Below are 20,066 nucleotides of genomic sequence, written 5' to 3'. Positions count from 1 at the left end.
CACCAAACCAATTGCCTCCCCCTTGCACGGCGCCTGGCAGCACAACTATGGCAGCTTACCACCAAGCAGCATTTCTGTGGGTTATACATACTGGAACAATGAAGGTGTAGTGCATTAAAAAATATTGTTTCCATTCAGCCACAGCCCGTATAAAGCACCGCAGGTCTTGCCGGTGTCCTACACAAATGTCGTTCATCAAATTATCAGTCAGAACTATTCCATAGTTATTTTCTGGATGCAAAGCATTGTTACACCCACTCCCCTTCTTCTTTGTTTTTGGTGGCATATGAAGAGCAAGACGGACACCGGCAGCGTGTAGATCTCGTTTCTCCCCTTAGCGAGGAGTAAAATGAAGAGGGGAATCTGCACTCGACCCATCTTATTACTGGAGCAGTATCCCGTGCATTTTGCTCTTATAGCCTCAAGAAAGGCTTTGCATTACAACAGATGCAGTCAATGCATTCTTAGCTCCACCAAGGTGGTATAAAAAGGTCTACTGCAATCACAAACATCCAATGCATTGATGGCAAGACACCCTATCCCCAAATCGTGAGAAGAAAACTTGTTTGACATATGACCGTACAGGTAACGTTTTCTTCCCTTTTAGGCCGGCACTTACACCTATGTTCATCAAGATCAAATTCTGTGCCTCGCCATTAGATCATTATAAGCAGTGTGATTAACAATGTGCTCACAAACAGAATACACCAGTCAACTAGAAGCAGTTCACTTAGTGAGGTAAAAGAATATCATGTAATGAAAAGATGCTATGACTGACCAAGGTAGGTTTCAAACATGTTTTTTTATGTACAAATGACTCAATGCACACAACAAATGACTATATTTACACATTATACAGATAGCCTGATGGCAAACAGCACATGGTAAATGGAACATGCATCGTGTGCCTGAATCCCAATTTGTCCTGTTTAGCCTAGACAAAATTAGATTTGTGCAAAGCCCATTGACTGAACTCACCGACAGATTGATAGGAATGTTTTAAACCACCTATCTGCAAGACCTTCACTTGCTTATACAACAGATATACCTTCTCAGAACATCGAGCCACTGAACACTTGGCACACTTCACACGCTCCATTAACCCTCACATCAAATGCCTCAAGGAGACCATCATCTGTTAACAACATGCCCACTGCAAAATCTGTTGAAATTACGCCTCCATCACAGCTGCCAGTTCTGTTTCACCGTTTTGGCTATTCGAGTGGGCTGCGCTGGGATCTGCTTCGTTGTTCTGGTCACGTGACTGAGCAGCCTTGACCTTTTCTCGTGTTCGGGACCTGTTGGTCTCCAGCTTGTCCTTCAGTGCTCTCTCTTGCTCGGGGGGCTGCTTTTCGAGGTAGTAGGGGCTGACTGCGATGCCCAGCATCTCTGGGACCATGTATGGCTTGAGCCAGCCCACCAGAGGCGAGACCCCCTCGTAGTAATGAGCCCTCTTGTGGTAGAACAGCAGGCCATCTAGCTGTCAATGGTACAGGAGAATAACAAGAAGGGCAACAATCTTTACAGCCAATTATGTCAGCTCGCGTCACTTGCGTCATGATTCCTTCCGGAAAATTTTTTCTCGGATTTCTCTGAAGTCACGTACATGACACATTTTTACACGTAGAACCCACACAAATGTAAATTTGCAGTTCAGGTAATGAACACAACGCAGAATGCTATGCATGTGTTGTTGCAGCCATCGCTTCATTCTCCCCTGCTCGATTCTAGCTAGCTGGTTGCGGACAACTTGAACTTATAAGTGTGGTAAAGGTTGTGTTCCCCCTAATGCACTGTTCATTTCACAGTGGGCGGCAGCCTCACCAATGCAGCTCCCGGCACCTGGTGAATAAAATTATACTGCCAGCATTCCTCCTCTTTCTAGCAGACGGCAGAAACTATGTTGTACACAAAAGCTGTGATAATTTTAATTGGATGTTTGCATGTTTGCTTTGAAAGCGGAGTGTCTGTTTGCCCACACCCCATTTTGTGGCTAAATGATGTCAGACTTGTTCAGTCTACAAGCAATGTGATTTTGGGATCTGTGAAGCCTCCATGTTTTACTTGAACCTGTACTAGTGAAAACTGAGCCAATTAATCTGCACTTACCTTAGTAGAAAATGACATTCTTACAATCACAGGGGTGAGACAGCTAAATCTGTTTTGGGAGCAGTTTTTGGAGCAGCGAAATTTCGATTTTGGAGCAGAAGAACCTTGATTTGGAGCAGAAGAACGACATTTATTATGTCACCTCCGGAGCCTAAAAAATCACATTTTTGGCAACTTGGAGGAGAAAACTGCACTTTTTAATAGGGTTCGAACGTGCATAACACTGAAACAGCCTTTTAATAAAGTTTTTTCTACCGGAGCATCACAAGGTACGAACTGCACTACCTTTTTACAAGCCATTTTTTTTACTTCTTAGGATGTGTGCATAGATAGCCTGGAGTGCCGTCGAAGATATTGAATTGAAAAACTGCGCAATCGTAAGGCATTTTTATTATCATGTGGATGCCGAAATTAATATTTTTGTAATCCCATAATCGGCCTTACGCACAAAAGTAGAGAGCCCCGGCAAAAGTTGCGCAAAGCGAAGGTCCCTTACAATCGTCGCACTCCACCAGCCCTCATTTCAATCCCCAAAGTGCACATTCACTACGACCGTAATTTGAGTAACGGTGGTATGTCTAGCCACCTTTCTCTTTGCATTAAATTTCACTTCCGATAGGTGAACCATTAGTTCGCCCGGCGTGCAATAATAGCCCGTCCCGCTATTGGACACTGCTTGAACATTTTGCGGCGATTTAGCCTGCGCCGCCACTTCGGCAGTGTCGATCGCCCCATTCCCGCGGCTCGCGAGCTCGCTGTCACAGGCAGCAATAACTCAGCGTTTCATAACACTGCAATGAGTCCGAAATTTCATTTCAAGCACAAGCTGCTCCTCACACTCCAGGCCAAAACATGGCGAATTCGTGGGCATCACGTTGTTTTTGATGAACTCCGGTCTTTCGAGTCGCGCAACTTCCCGCAGCAACTCAAACGACTAAATGCAAACCCAGCCACCCCCATAACCAAAACCACGGCAGAAATCGGCGAAGAGCACTCTGCCTGAACCCCGAGCAACTTCTTCGCCCGGCGGCCACGTTTTCCAATCTCACCACACCAAGATGGCGACGCCCAGTTATGTCGTTCCGGAGATACGGCGCTCCGAAAATTGCTGTTTTTTCATCAACTTGCACAAGCAGTTTGTCGCCTCCGTACACAGAAGTATTTTTTCTGCAGGAATTTGCAATGTTTTTCGATGGAAAAACATTAAAAACTCGGAGACTATTATAACATGTGCAACCCGTCATTGTCATTTTTGAAAAAACTGTCTCGGGGACAATTTTAAGCCGGTATTTTATTGAATGATCAATAAATTAAACCTTTACAAACAGCATGACATTGGGGGTGCTGGAAAATTACGCCATCACTAAGCATTTTTCCCACTGAAAGTGACGGGAGCGTTAAAATCCTTGGCTCTCGGACTGTTTTGGAGCAGTTTGGCGCAATTTTTGCAATTTTCAAGCTTTTGGAGCAGCCTGGCGCAGGAAAACCAATTTGTATCAAAACTGCGCAATATGCGCAGCTGTCTCACCCCTGCAATCATTACTGTTGTAACCGAGTTCTGTAGAAAATATGCCGGGCCGGATTTGAGGCATTAACATTAAAGCAGGTAACGAAAATGGGAACCAACTATATTAACTCTCTCATAGTAAAAAAATATGCAGGTTTTTTTCTGTTTGCTTCACGTTAGGCAAATGGAAGTTTCTGAAGTACATATGCAAGAAATGCATTTAAATTCATTGCATAACGGCAAATCAAAATATGTTTTTGTGGTGTTACAAAACAACAGGCATAAAATTACACGGTACTTAAAAAGGCCACACATTAACGCTTGCTCCAGAATATCCCACCTTTTTTAAAGTGAAGCCTGCTATGCTTCTCTTGATGGCATTTGATGTCGTGCCAAAATGCACTGAAGGAAAGCCTACTTTACACAAAGTGCCTCAAGCAAAAAAGCACTTCCTGTGGTCGGAATGGAACTTGTGTCCTTGCGTCATGAAGCCGACGTCTATCTGATTGCCCTATTCCAACACGGTCGAAGCAGCTCCACGTTTTAACAAACTTTCTTTCAAGAACGGGGCTTTGATTATTTTTTTGTTTTCTGAGGTGGCTTATGCTAAACAAATTTAATTGTTAGAACCCATAGCATGGCACTTCAGCATTACGATAAGCGGTTTATTTCACCAAGCCCACGATAAAGCTGACAGTGCCTAGCCTAAACACACTGCTGTTATAAACAGGTTTGAATTAATGACGTTTACACTCACTCCCCAATTTCTGAATTCCAGGTGACGACCGGAAGTGCGAGGTAGAGAAACAACTGAGAACATCTGCTTTTATAACTCAAGCATTTGTTTTCTTTTAAGGCCTTGGATACTTAAACAAGCCCACATCAGTGGTTTCCAACACACCTCATCCATGAAAGGAAGCGGTGAGTTCATGAGGCTGTGGATGGCCTCCGGTGTGCAAGGATGGTGGGGCAGAGTCACAAATCGACAGCGCCTGCTGCCTTCGGGAAACTCGGCAGGCTGCAGAACCTCGCTCAGCTTCTCGTCCTTCCAGTACAACCGAAACTCGGCCTGCAACATCAGGGAGACAGTGACCAGGTTCAGCCTCACGTGCACTCGCCTCCTCTATGCTGCACTTTAGAAGGCGGGAAGAAAAAGAGGCAAGGGTAACTGTTAAAAAGAGTCCTTCAATGCTTTTTTGTTCAGGAAAATGCGCTGTAACACAATGGAAGAGGTTCATAAGTTGCAACTGCCACTGAGTGGCGGTACTGGAAGAACCGTGGGGGTCAAACAAGACCTGCGTGCTGTGTCGAAGAAACTAGGCGGCCGCGGACTGCGGTGGAATCGGCGGTTTGTATTTGTAGTTCCAAATAAGTTGCATATGTCACGTTTTTTATCATATGCATGGGAACAGTGGGCGAAAATGCCAAAGACTTGCCGTGTATCGTTTTGTATACTGAGTGACGTTGATTGGTGGAAGAAGTCGAGCCACACAGTACAGGCTTTTTCTATGACTCCAAACATGTCCGTGTATGTGAAAAGCATTTTGATGCCACAGACGTTGTTCGAAGCGATTTCATCATAAAAGGAGACGCTCTTTGCAGCGGTGTGTCTTTACAACGTGAGAAGTTAAAGATGGAGCCCGGCACTGTTCCTAGGCTGTTCGAAGTGTCTCCTCAACTTAAAATTTAGAGTGTTTTGAGCCGTGTTTTAAGTAGTCTACTGAATAAATCGGCAGTGCAGCAGCAATATCCTCATAAACATGTGTGCTATTTTTTTAGCTTCTGGAAATAAAAACGTGGGTTTGTTTCAGTTGATCAAGTGTTGTGATGCTGTTTCAATCATTGCACTAAGCCTTACAAGCATAGTCGGTCATGGCAACATGCCCTGTTAATATGAAGCATGTAAAACCGAAGTGGTTGTGGGATTACCCTCAGAAGGCGAGACATTTATGAGAGCGCAACGCATTCGGCAATGGTAGCTTCCCAAGCTTCCTTGAGTGGCTGCGCAATACAGTTGCCGACCGTTTTTTCGGACTCGACGGGAATCACCGATAAGTCCGAATAATCGAGAGTCCGAAAAAAAAAAAAAAAAAATCACTGAAAAAAAAAAAAAAAAAACTTCATTGGCCCAACGGCTGGAAAAATGTATGTATGTGTGTCTCTACACACGCACGCCTACGCACGACTTAGTCCGCCTGTATTTCCGCCAGCGCTTGTCCGTCACTGTAGGCAGACAATACCACTGTAAGTAAGGGCTCACGCAAGATGAGTATTTGATCATTTGACACCTCTGCCATTGGTGGCATGTCATCATCGGAGTTGTGGTCCATCTGCGCCAATTCAGGGACCTGGCGTATGATTTCGTCATCATCCACCTCGGAACATGGCAGAACGGCAATATCTACGTTGGAGAAATCTTCAAACTTAGCCGCTCCAACATCGACACTGCTAGCACAGAGGTCATCGAAAATGTCGGATGCTGCCGCAGGCAGCATCTCAGCTGTGAGGTTTTAATGCAAGCACAAGAAGAACAGAACTCCCGCTGGTGCAGTTTCAGGCAGGGGCAGGGGGCGCACGAGCACTGCAAAGGCGGGAAATTTGAAATGCGGTAGTGAGCGGATAACAGCGCTGCAGCCCATTTTGGCGAATCACCGCTCTGCACTTCTGACAGCTTTCACATTGAATGGAACGGCTTTAATTTTTTGTTTTTTCTCCACCCGCCGCGATGGCTAGTGCGTAAGGCGTTGTGCTCGTGAGCTGATGGACACGGTTTCTGATGGACGTGGATTCGAATCCCAGCCGTGGCGGTTGCTTTTATGATGGAGGCAAAAAGCAAAAACACCTGTGTGTTCGAGATTTCAGCACACGTCAATGATCCCCAGGTGGTCAAAATTAATCCGGAGCCCTCCACTATGGCGTGCCTCACCGCCTGCGCTGCGTCGGCGCGTTAAACCCTACAATCAATCAATCAATCAAGATTTTTTTCTCCACCTTAGTGTGTGGCAGTTGCCTTGTTTCTTAACTCCTGAAAGCTCCTGATGGCACGGGTGGCCGTGGTGGCACGGGTAATGTCGGGGCCATTTCAGGAGATCAGTCTTAGCATGCCAAGCAACAAACACAACGGTACACAAAGCACAGAAAACGACAGACGTGACAATGGCCAAAATTCGCAAACACGTACGGGCCTTTTCGATTTCTACAGTTCAGGCAGTCTGACAACTCCCTTCTGTTGTGCCGCGCCTCTGCCAGGTGGCGACACAGGTCCCGTGAGAACACCGTGAGAGGCACCGAAGCTGGAGTCCGAAAAATCGAACGGTGTGCAGTGCGTTGTCCGAACTATCGGTCGTGGATAAACATGTACTTCAATGGGTCAAGTCGCCACGCCGCGAAGGTGTCCGAATTTTCAGCGTCCAAATAAATAATCGGCGACTGTATCAGGTGATATGCACTTCCCCTTCTGCAGTGCTGTTGTAACATTACTGTGTTGAAATTACGTGCAATTAAATTAACACAAAGATGCTGCCAACTTGAAGTGAAGTTGGGCTAGTTCCTAGAGATCAGCCTCCATTCATGCAGCACACGCGACAAAGAAGCTCTATGTGATTCGAACTTGTGAATTAGAACACACTGCCCCCAGTGCTTGCGATGACTCGGCCATAGCCCCAATGCCATCGGGGATGGAAATATAAGTATATATATCATATAGCCTGTTTGTGTTTTTTCGGCAGGAAAAGCGATCGCAAATCTGCGGTCATGCTGCTGATGGCTGTGCTAATTCAGCCCCCCTCCCCCCCCCCCAAAAAAAAGGCAGCTCACACTAACTCGTAAGACTTGAACATTGAACATAGCGAAGCTGTATGCAACCGTCACAACCATCACAACAGTTTAAGTACACGATTGCAGTGAATTTACTTCTTCGCTGCTGCAATTACCTTGAATCCCCCACTGTTGCGGTAAGTGTGAGCTTCCTTCATTTTTTTGGAAGTGCTAATCTTTGGACATCACATTAAAGGGCATTCGCTATGACATCTCTTTCTCGTTCTGAGCAAGTGTTGCCCCGTTTATGGCGAACGGAGTTTTCTCTTTTCTTTTCCTTTTGTGGCCAATCTTGGCCAGTCTCCCTTAGGGGGGATACTTGGCTTGACAAACGTGCGCTGGGGACGCTGGGCGGTCGCCACGAGGCACGCACACACGAGTGCTCAGCATTTTCTTGGTATTTTTAACTACGGACATGCAAAATAATGATTTGCTAGACAGCTTCCCTGTTACAAGTGGTTCCAGTTTACAAGCGCTTTACAATAAAAGTTTCGGTTTATTTTAATTCCCTAGTACTTATATTAATTTTGCAGACTCTTCTGCCGCCTTCAATTGGTTCTATATTTTTTAATAGTGTACCAGTCAGTGAAGCGTCACATGTGCACTTGGGTGGAGCTACCATGACTTCATAGACATTACTAAGCTCAATACAGTCTACAAACTAGCAAACTAAAGGCACATTCTTCGACGCACAAGTCATGTTGTGGCTTAGTTTTAGCTGAGTGGACGAATTGCGACGAGGACCCGCAGGCAGCCAGCTGACTGAGTCTGTCGGAGGGTTGGCGAGCCTGCGGCAGGGCCCACCTTTCTTGAGTATGCATCATACGAAACGTCATAGGAAATCGGCAAGGCGGATTCAGAGAGCAGGACAGCACTTTGGAATTGATTTTTTTTTTTTTTTTTGCAAAATAAAGTCGCGTAAATGCACCGAGCGTGGTCGAAACATGGCCTTGGGACGCCAGACTACAATTTCCACAAGTAATCCCAGAAGTTTTTCAGAGATCACTTCAGTGTCCCTTCAAGATAAAAAAGCTGCCAAACAAACAAAAGCCACAGCCAGAACGGCAGAGAAGTTAGATCACCTAAACAAGACAAAATGCAGTCGGCCAAGTACACTATAAAAGCAGTGAAATAAAACTGCCTTGCAGCATGAGAATGACAGTTAGGATCAGCTTTCACCGATTACTTAGAACATGTGAAAAGAGTACGCACCTCGCTGTCGAAAACAGGATGTGACTTCCAGCACATGATGTCCAGCACATAGTACACTCGGTGCACTTCTGAGAAGACACAGTCGAGCAGGCAGAAATCTGGGAAAAGGGAATCAAAACACCAGAAAGTTTATTTGTATCTGAAGGCGGAACAGTGTACTTTTACAGTGTACTTTTACACAGTGTACTTTTACGGTGTACTTTTACATGTATTTTATCACTGTTTTATACCAGCCTTGTTTTCCAAACCTTGCCTCGCAATTTAGAAATGACATGTTATAAATTAAGACCTTTCCACCTCAAACGTGGAACAGAACATACAATGTAATCGTATTTTCCACACGACATCGTAATAATAATTCCTTTTTTTTCCATCCTTCGAGATGAGGAAGGCAAGACACGAACCGTTTGTAATGAAAAAAACTTGCAAATAAAAGGAAAAGAAATATCAACAGAAGCAAACACCTCAACACCTGCACTGCACATTGACTGGGAAGTCCATAGTACGATGGTTGTCTGGAACTGATCCCTGACTCGACTACTTCCAAGAACGGCAAAAAAAAAAAAAAGTTTCACAACTTCTTAATTACTGCATTTGCTGTGCACTTAGAACTACACTAAAGCATTATGTATTGCAGGAAGTTTTCTTTTATTACAATGTGGGGAAAAAAAAGGTGTGCCCTCGTGTTAAGTCGTAGACGATGGAAATAATTTCCTTAAATTTCCTTGTCATCCTGGACAACTGAGACCACCCGAGCTCCAATGATTGATTGATTGATTGTAGGGTGAAACGCGCCGACGCAGTGCAGGTGATGAGGCGCGCTGTAGTGGAGGGCTCCAGTTTAAGTTTGACCCCCTGATGATCTTTAATGTGCGCCGAAATCTCGTACACATGGGCGTTTTTTGCTTTTCGCCGCCATCAGAAAAGTGGCCACTGCCGCCGGGAATCAAACCCGCATCCTCGTGCTCAGCAGCACAACACCTTAGCCACTGAACCACCGCAGCGGGTAAAGCTCCAATGAGGGAATGGGCAACCTGAATGCTCAATATTTCCCTCAACTTGAGTACTGTCACACAGTTTGTTACAAGGGCCACGCTGATATGGTGCCACGTCCTCAGTTTCACCATAACCATTTGCTAATTTCCTTACCACTTAAAGAGAATGCCATTTTCCACCTCAAGCACAACTACTTTGAGTTGAAGCACACAAAGCTACCATACTCTTCTTGCTTTAAGGGGTATGAAGACAAAATAAAAGTGTTTGATTTGAAAAATTTGGCATTTTATAGTGCCCTCAGCACTTGTCCAGCAGCAGATGATGCTTTGTTCACTGAGAAATTAAACAATTTAAGCCAAAATTTCAATTCTACCGCCGCACTGTGTGTTTCCCGATGTCAACAATGACGTATCCAGGGCAGGTTTATAAAACAAAAGTTAGTATGTTCACTGAGGCTGCTGCCCATGGCAAAAATGTATTCTTGGTTAGCCTAGTTACCGTCTCCTTCATAGATGGTGTAACGATATTGCCGAAGAACCACACTCCGCATACGGTTTTTTTGCTGGCTGGGTTTGTACCTGGCTTATTATTACGCTTGATAGTAATTGTGTCGTTATGTATTGTGGAAGACTCGACAGGCATGGCCACATAAGTGGCAGCGTCACTTATGCCAGTAGGCCAACATCGTGCCAGACAAGACCAACACGCTTGACAGCTGTGCAGCATCGGCCGGCATAGTGCGCGCCGTACGCACTATGCTTTTATGTTTGTGTTCATTCATAAATTCTATTGCTTAGCCCAACATGGTTACTGGTATAAAAAAGATTTGCACCAAATGTGTGCGCCAATAGCTCGTTCTGCAAGCTTACAATCCCTGTTTAACCTGTTCAATTTGTGTTGGATTTTGTCGGCTCAAGCCAATCGCAACGAGCTGCCCATAATACGTCATCAGTTCAGTGTGGAGAAGTAGCCAGGGTGTTGCACGGCCATTCTTTGTTTTCCTCATTATACATTTCTTATGAGTGAAGTTTGCATTTAAAAAGGTGTCACTATTGTTTTAAGTTCAAACGAGGCAATCCATCGAATGAACCAAGCTTGCATTTTGTACGAAGGAATAAGTTAGCGCAAAAGACTAGGACGAAGAGAAGAGAGGACAAGATGGGCGCAACTTCCTCTTCCCTTCACTTCCTCTCTTCCCTTCGTCCTCGTCTTTTGCGCAAACTTATTCCTTTGTACGTCATGAACCAACTAGCCAGCAATCAAGTCCTACTAAGTTGCATTTTGTCTTCATGGCACCTTTCAAAGACAGCCACCAATCCATACACATCACCCACTGGCATCACACGTGACTTCACTTGGTGAATGCAGAACAGAAAAGTGCCCTGAGGCACTGCCACCCTTTTATAGCGACAGCTTCCCAAAATAGGTTGTCAGGGTTTGGTGCAGAGTGGCTGAAAAGCCCCAAGCCCACTTCACCCGCCGCGGTGGCTCAGTGGCTAAGGCGTTGTGCTGCTGAGCACGAGGATGCGGGTTCGATTCCCGGCCGCGGCGGCCGCTTTTCTGAGGGAGGCGAAAAGCAAAAACACCCGTTTGTATGAGATTTTGGCGCACGTTATTAAAGATCCCCAGGTGGTCAAAATTAATCCGGAGCCCTCCATTACGGCGCGCCTGCACTCTCTGCACTCTCCCCTCTCTTGCCTCTTCTAGACGTCGTGGCAGGGGTGGCATGAATCAACCAATGAGAAGTGCATGTCAGGTGATCCGGTAATGTATCACATCCAAAGAATGTTCAAGGATGCTCTACAGCTGTGACTGCACCCACATAGGGAATAGCAGTCACGCAGAGCCGCAGCAATGAATTGTCTGTTCAGATGACGCTGTCAATTTGGATCGTGTTGCCTAATTGCACTCCGATTTTCCCTCTGATTTCCTGGTTGCCTAGACAAGGGTTGGCAGCATGTGGCCCGTGGGGCAGTATTACATGGCCCGCAGCACGTCGTCAGAACCTCCACTTCTCCTCCTGTCACTTCTTATCTGAAGTGACACGCCAGTTTTGACCTCAAAAGGGGTTAGACGGGAGGCAAGAACATAGAATTGATTGCTTCCTGTTGGCATGGTCCCCCATCTTCAAATTTACGCAGATTATTGCCAATTATTGTCAAATATTATTGTCAAGCCCCCCCAACCTGATTTGCTGTGCAGCCCTCCATCATGTCAGCTTCAATGAAACTCGGCCCTCCACCTCAAAAGGTTGCCAACCCCTGGCCTAGACTAAATTAATGCAGTGAGCGTAGAACCTGGCATATCTGTTATACCACCACTGTGACAACTGTGTGGCCAGCTTGAAAGTTTTGGTAGAATAACTTCTACGTAAACAAACTTTACGAGTACATAGCAAAGGTTAGCTAATGCGATACACAGAGGTGGATTCCTCTCTCCACATGAAATATGTAAAGTCTTCTATGTCAGCAACATGCATAACAATTGATTCAGTGTTTCCATTCCAGGTTTTTGGAATTTGAGAATGGACTAACTTATGGAAGCCAGAGTTAAAGGCACCTCTTTAGACCTACCCACCGCGGTGGCTCAGTGGCTAAGGTGTTGTGCTGCTGAGCACGAGGACGCGGGTTCGACCCCCGGCCGCGGCAGCCGCTTTTCTGATGGAGGCAAAAAACAAAAACACCCATGAGTACCGAGATTTTGGTGCACGTTAAAGATCCCCAGGTGGTCAAAATTAATCCGGAGCCCTCCATTAAGGCGCGCCTCATAGCCTGCATTGCACCAGCACGTTAAACCCAACAATCAATCAATCAATCAATCAACCTCTTTAGGCCAATGATGTCATGAAGGTGAATAACGACCACTCTGGGCCTGCGGCACTATGCAAGGAACTATAACGATGGTGCTATTTGTTCTTACAGAAAACAGGTATTAATTACCAGATTTAAAACCCATCCTCACTGTCAGATTTACCTCTCTGAGTACCATTAATGATGGCCATACATTTCAGTGGAAGTAATGGAGAACATTTAAATGTTAATGCTGAGAGGGCCTTGAGAGACAGATGCAGCAGGACGTTTATTCGGAAGCATTGCAGCCGTCGCAGAATCTGAACCAGCCTACGATGACGATGATATTCACAAGAAGACGATGGGATGGATATTGATGAGGAAGATTATGAGGGGAAGACGATGAAGCACAGGATGGTGCCCCTAATGTACGAGCCGGTCACTGTAAACAGTGGGTGATGCTCAGAACGTGGTTACAATACGTCTGACACACCGTTCTTAAAATACAGAGCTGAACACTGGGCACTATTTGTTCACATATTCTTGCTTGTTTCTGCGATAAAAGTTACACCAATCAGCTTCTCCAAATCAACACTATTCCAGTTCCCATTGCATAATGTTGAGGTTGTTGGAGCAAGAGAAGCAGCACAATGTGTGCTGCAACTGGTCAGCATGTACTCATTGATCACCGCATGGGTGCATAATATTAGAAGGCAGATTTCAAGCACACTAACCTGAGTTTACAGTTCTTTTTACTCAGCCTGCTCTCCTATGCAAGGAAATGTATTATTCAGCCAGAGGGCAACGCAACTTCTTTTGGACTACGTATGCCTTGCCAGTAGCTACAGGAAATATAATCTAGCAAAAGAAACTGAGTCACCATAGAAAAAAAAAAAAAAAAAGAAAAACGCGTCCAACTTTAGCAAACTTACCATTAAATTGTCCTACCGCAGAAATGAATTGGTTTTTGAGTAAACAGAAATAACAGAGTGCAGGAGCTTCCCCACCCCCTCACCAAATAGCTGCTTGCACAAAAGTTTTCTTGCAACACCAACCTGCTACAGAACACGCCTGTATAAGTTGTAACAAAGCTTTGTCATGCCTTTTGCAGGAGGAACATCTTTTCCACGAAGCTAATTACAGGTGTGGGTGAGGCATGTAATAAAAAAAATTCAAAAAAGGTCCCCTGAAAAATCCCAGAGGCGGTCACACCGGTAGCTCTGGAGCACTTTAGTGGCTACATCAAACCCCATCGCGTCGCTTTGCCACCCGCAACCTCTCATGCAGAGCAAGGCCCCCCACCCCCATGGAATGAAATGCCTAGTGTAGTTCTGTACGTCAGGTGGTCTGGAACCCCACAAATCGTCCGGAACCCCACAAATCACAAGTTCGACCCCGTGTAGGGCAACAACGTGGCTATTCTCTGGTCTGCTGCTTCCCTCTGACCTTCTCCTCTCTGCCAAGGGGAGGAGGTAAGCCCTGAAACCTGCAAGACTGTGGCAGTGTGGATTGCCTGCCTCGGTTGTGTGCCACCTGTACAACTAGGTACATCACTGCTGCCAAGAGGATATTTAAAAAAATCGCCATACTGGCTCTGTGAGCATGGCTGCCTTAGCAGCACTGCAGATTTTTGCAAAACATCAGCAATATGACCGTTGCCATGAAAGCTGAAGGAGAATACTGACCTGAGTACTTTCCATCAGCATTCTTTTTTCCGCCAGGCAGGGGTGAAGAGAAAGTGGCCATATGGAAGCCATTCCTTGCATAGGATTTTGTTGAGCCCTACAAACACGAAATGAAAGTTAAAAAAAGGGGCGTTATGATAGGAAATAAACCGTGTATACATATGCCAGCTGTGCAACAACCTTTATATTTAGTTTCATTGTGATCCCTCATTTAGTACTACGGCCAGCTGCAGTTGGTATTAAAAAATAACGATGAAACACAGATGACAAATACAATACAAAAGGAATAAACACGCCAAAATCATCTTTATACGTGACAAGAAAAAAAGGAATTCTATGCCAATGCCAAATGTGGTGCCAATTCCCCTAAAATGAAGGTGTTCTCTTTTGTGCGTGTGTGCAGCAGAATTTTATACATCTTGCAGGCTTTCTAGCAGATTAATAAATTTGTGCCAAAGCAAAAAGTTACTGGCACTTCATTCAGGCTTGAACACCAAAGCTATGTATAAAAAGCCAAAGCTATATGGAGTACTTAAGGTGCTGTAACATTTTAGCCACACCACAATCTTCTTAGGAAAACTGAACTACTAGATGTCCACAGCCATTAGTACTAAACCAATATTTTCACTCTTTTTACTTAACTCCCTTTTCATGGTTGCATTTAAATGGGATTTAGTCTTTTTACTTAACCCCCTTTTCACGGTTGCATTTAGGTGGGATTTGGAATAAATTCTTCCACGCCCACTCTCGCCACTGTATCACACAAGCAAAATGCACCAAAAATGACGTCCTCAAGGTATTTACCCTGGATAAATTAGAATCCAGGTGCACAAGGCATGACATACTTTTTGTGCTTAAAATGAATTGATTCTGTAATTGACAGCTCCAATTCGATGAGCTCAGTTTGCATTTGGGTGCCAGTGAGAGCCCCCTCTCCCCATAACTGCTCTTATGTAATGGTCTCAGAGGAGTTGCTTTTACGATGCTGAGTGCGTGTGCATATTGAAGGTTCCTCTTTCTATGATTTCCTGCTTTTCAAGAGAGCTCTTAAAAATATGGGCACTTGAAATTCTTCAGATATCCCCAAACTTTGATTGCAGCATTACATATATGTAATGTACTGTTAATATGGATGTTGTATGTTGCTAGTGCTCTATAATAACTTGTATTTCTTGGTGCATGTCATACTCACAGTACATTACATATACTTAGGGTTCTGCGTTTTTGGAGTTTATTTTTGAGCGAATTCGGAGGGCGTTTTTTGGAGTTCATTTATTTTTGGAAATTCAGAGTTTTTCAGATTATTAGGGTCGTAGAGTATTGATCTTTAAGAAATGCCATGTACAACAATAAAAGAAATCAAACAGCAGAGACATTTTTATTGCAGAGTCAATATTTGCAACATTTGTGGTGACATCCATTTACGAGTTGTAGTATATGCAGGCATACTTTCCAATGTTAGTGTCTGTCACTGCAGCACGCTCCTTCCGACTGACCACGCGAAACATTGAGAATACTCTTTCGACATTCGCACTAGATATGGGAAGACCCAGCAAATCCGGTGCGCAACGTGAAAGGGTAAGCCAATCTCGTGCATACATCCGCCAAAACTGTAGCGGCTCCACAATTCCTTTGCAACGTAGGCCTGATACACCAGGAACTCTCTTTCTAGCTCAGTAATATCATGCCCTTGCTGCACGACCAGTGTGAACAAGTGCTTGTAGATCTCGAACATGTCAGGAGTTCGGGTTGACGATCTGCACCCAATACCAAAACGAATCGCTGCTTTATTGCAAGTCATCCACAATATTTCGTTGGACGGTCTGGCTCCACTTCTCGGCTACAGTACCATAGTACTCATGGAAGCTGTTAACAGTGTACAAGCGCTTCTCCTCGTCAACAATGTCGAGCATGCAGTCGACTTCCCTGCCAAAACTCGTCACTGAGGCATCGGTCCATTGGCTTAACAGTGCCTCCAGGCGTACGGCACGTAGGGAATAGACCTCATGCACCAATGTAGATTCAGCTTCTAGTTCGAACTATCTAGTCCATCTTATCAAAATGTGGCCTACATAAGCAAACTCTGCAATTTATTCCCGGATGTCCGTTACTCCTCTTTTCTACATTGTTCCTATGCTCTCTAAGTCGATCATTTAAGCACCGACCTGACTGACCAATGTACTGTCTGCCACACGATAAAGGAATCGAATATAGGAAACGAATATCGAACACAATCGAATAGCTTGTGAATGTAGGCCACATTTTGATAAGACCAGCATTGTAGGCCGACACAAGGATCAGGTAACAAGAGAAATCATCGAGGCCTACCAGATTGTTTCATTAAAAGACAAATGAGTTAGCACAGCTTCCAAAACACTGACAAAGAAGAACTGAAATTCTTATCCAATTACTAGTTTTTGCAATCCTAAAGTGCCTTTTTTAACGCGGGTGTTTGAACTGTCATCCTCCCCTTTTTTAGTTTTTATTGTAGTATTTGCTTGTGCTCCTCCCCTTTCCCTCTTTTCTTTCATTCGCAGTGCACTGTACTGTATAAAATCGGGCGTCACAGTGAAAATAAACGAGTTGATAGTGGCGCCATGTCCCGTCCACTTCGTTCGTCCGTGTTCCTTTGCACTTACTCAAACGTTCAATCTTTAGTGAAATGAGGTCAGGGAAGGGCAAATGAAATTCTAGGAAAAGATCATATCCGGGAAAAAGGGCCGAAGTGGAGTGGCAGGGAAGGTGAGAAAAGTTTGACCTTGGTGCGACTATTGTTGTGGGGAGAGATCTTGTGTTTCATGATAAGGGTCCAAAGCGACTCCCCTTGTGAAGCTTGGGAACGTAAGTGGAACGAACAAAAGTGGAGACATGAAAATAGAATAGGAAAAGTTGTTTGAGAATGCCAGGAAAAGATAAAGGGTAGTCTGGTTTTCACAGGCGGCGGTCCCTGAATTCAGAGTTTTTCGGATAAATCCGAAAAACACTCTCCGAAAATGCAGACAGAACCCTACATATACTGTAAGAACCACGTCATTGTGGTTTTGCAAGCACAATATATTCAGATGGGCAAATTTTCTACAAATAAGTATTTGAGGACTGCTGGCATTTCATAACAAGATCCGTAATGTTGTTTGGCTTCGTGATGAACACCTTATACCCCTGCTACAGACGTGTTCCCATGGCATTGGAAGCACATGTTATTAAATTCAAGTTCCACTATTGGGCTGCGACACGATGTCTTTCAAGATGCTACGCGAGTCTAAGGAGCCCACCCAGCAACCTTTGAGCGTCTCAACTTCCTTTGAAACACAAACATTGTGCACAGCTTCATCAAGCCACAATTACAAAATGAAATTTTCTGCAAATAAATTTACACTTTGAGGAGCAAGTTCTTAATGAAATTTTATATGAAACGATAGAAAACAAAGAGTGATGAAACAATATAAAGACAGAGCAACAAACTATGAACACACAACAAAAAGTGTGTTCCTAACTATAGCCAAATTCTCTGAAATATTCAACATTTATTGATTCTATATAACTTATTCTATTGATTCTATATTGCGTCTCTATAATTACATTTATAATCATGTTTATTACGAAAAATATTGTTTTTCTGGCCCACTTTAACTCTGCAGTTAGATGTCTTCGCCAAGTTATGAGAAGACAACTTTGCAGCAGTCGCAACACCAAAACATGGCGGGTGATTTTTCTAGCTTTAATTAAATTGCGGCTGGTAAATCTGTGAATCTAGAAAGCTTTTTGCAGTTTACATGACATTGGAAAGTTTGAATGGCATCACTACTCGAATGTTGTTTCAAATACCCGTGTACCTAAACTTTTGTTAAATGCAACCTTCGTAAAGACCTGCCGCGGTGGCTCAGTGGCTAAGGCATTGAACTGCCTGAGCATGAGGACGCAGGTTCGATTCCCGGCTGCGGCGGCTGCTTTTCTGATGGAGGCGAAAAGTAAAAACGCCCAAGTGTACAAGATTTCGGCGCACGCTAAAGATCTCCAGGTGGTCAAAGTTAATCCGGAGCCCTCCCATAAGGCACGCCTCATCGCCTGCGTTGCGTCGGCGTGTTAAACCCTACAATCAATCAATCAATGAACCTTCATAAAGTAGAGATTTTGCTACAACCTTTAAGGCTCTGTGAAGGTTCTACAGTATGCGCTTAACATGTGGCAGTACTGAGTCACAATCCCCAGACATTTCTATCAACGACGTCAAAACTCACCTTCGATGACACGACAAGGCAACGTTTTGCTACTGGGCACGGAACAACAAGCCAATTCTCTGCAAAGTCTTCCGGAACATCCACAAGCCACTCCGACAGCATCAGCTGAAATAGCAAAAGCAACGCAACTCAGTAAAACATCAGAACGAAATAAATATTTTTGTGAATGGCACATATAACAATAAGGTTAACTGATCTTGCCCTTACTGCAGCTGCCGTTCAATTTAAAAGTCCCTTTCTGAGACGCCTCGAAAAGCGCAACAGTAGAAGGCACGCATAATTTGCGGCAGTCTTCCCTTATGTACGGCCAGCGGCCTGCAATTAAGAATCACAGGCAATCAACAAATTCAGGAGATTTTTAACGTGACAAAAAATGTCGCAGACGAAGGTTTGCAAAGAAAACAATGAAACATCACCCATTCCTCGTTATTCTTTGATTTAATACAATTTTCACATATCTCGCGTCATTTTGCGCTTTACCCGCATTCCGAAGACTGATATGTAATTGTTCTCAGTTGATTACCTCAGAATGATAAGCAAATGACCAGTAGGCTGACGAAAGCCCACGAAACCGCGACGATAGACAAAAGCTACAGTTAGTTCAATGTACCAACTGCAACTGATGCATTAAGACGCACACCTTGTTTTTGTAAGTCCTTGGTGCACTCTTTCGAGGCGGCTTGGTGGTGCAGTCCATTTGTTCATCGTCGCTTTTGGAGTTTGGATCGTCAACGCCGATTGCAAGGCGGCGAGCATGCTGGAAGAGGTCGGACCGGTTCCTGATGGTAACGAAAAGCAACGTGAGCACCGACACGCTTCGTCAGCATGCAATAAACTCACTTCTTTTGATTCTCAAAAAACGTCCGCCTCCGCTCGACTTGCGCCGACGCGCTGTATTTTGCCTTGTACGACGCAAACCTAGGGTGCGGAGTCGCAGTACTACTTTCGTCAAGTGTCACGCGTAAGCTTCCCGAAAGATTATCTAAAAGCTCATCCATTATTTCTTGTCGGTTAAGTTTAGTACGAAAAAGTTAGTACGAAATGCCGGCAAGGATCACGTTGCAACGTTGTTTACCATGGAGGAAAGAAAAGTTTAGGAGGGAGCGTCACGTGACAATCGTGAAGCCTAGTCATAAAAAATAAAAAGGAAAGACTGATGGGAGGTGTTCTATTCACGTGACAGGCAAGCGGTAGTTCTTTGCGCCTCATGTGGCCTTCGCCGACGCTGCGTGCGTGCGTCTATCCGTTTGGTTGCCGGGCCGTCCGCGTATTCGAGTTTCGGCGACGAGTCGTTGCGCGCAGCTCTGCCTGCAACCCGAAACGCGCAGCGGCCTGATCGTGCGGGCAAAGTGGTCGGACGGGAGAGGCAGAAAACATCTTTGTTTACTGAGCTTTCGGACCCGTCGAAGTTTCACGCCGCAGTCAGAGAGTTGTGTGCCGCCGCCGCGTGCAGAAGTGGAAATGATCTTTTCAACTTTGCCGCTCAGGCAAAGTTGAAAAGATCAACCATCTCAACCGTTTCTTTAACCATTTATTGGAAAGGCGCAGTCAGTCCACAATTTAGCAAGGTCCCTCCCAGGCGTAATCTAGCATTCGTTTTTTTTTTTTTTGTTTTTCATATACGTATCGCACCGATCGAGCGGTCCTCAGCGGACAAACAGCCGGAGTACTGCTTGCGACGCGAGGTGGTCACACCCAACATAAGGGTTCTGAA

At 44.8% G+C, this 20,066-nt stretch overlaps 1 protein-coding gene across 1 annotated transcript; it reads right to left on the bottom strand.

The window, feature by feature from the left end:
* Positions 1-656: 656 nt before the first annotated feature.
* Positions 657-19,438, bottom strand: Snup (snurportin-1). Its single transcript, XM_077699735.1, has 7 exons — positions 19,193-19,438; positions 18,993-19,131; positions 18,353-18,457; positions 14,115-14,211; positions 8,645-8,742; positions 4,518-4,685; positions 657-1,480 (listed from the first exon to the last, which is right to left on the bottom strand). The coding sequence occupies exons 1-7, from the start codon at positions 19,348-19,350 to the stop codon at positions 1,172-1,174; spliced, it is 1,074 nt and encodes a 357-aa protein (XP_077555861.1). The 5' UTR covers positions 19,351-19,438; the 3' UTR covers positions 657-1,171.
* Positions 19,439-20,066: the final 628 nt, after the last annotated feature.

This window comes from Haemaphysalis longicornis, unplaced genomic scaffold (genome assembly GCF_048455015.1).
Source record: "Haemaphysalis longicornis isolate Haplotype H1 unplaced genomic scaffold, Haemaphysalis longicornis Haplotype H1 scaffold_2, whole genome shotgun sequence".
Lineage (NCBI taxonomy): Eukaryota > Metazoa > Arthropoda > Arachnida > Ixodida > Ixodidae > Haemaphysalis > Haemaphysalis longicornis.
This window is presented reverse-complemented; position numbering and strand designations above follow the sequence as displayed.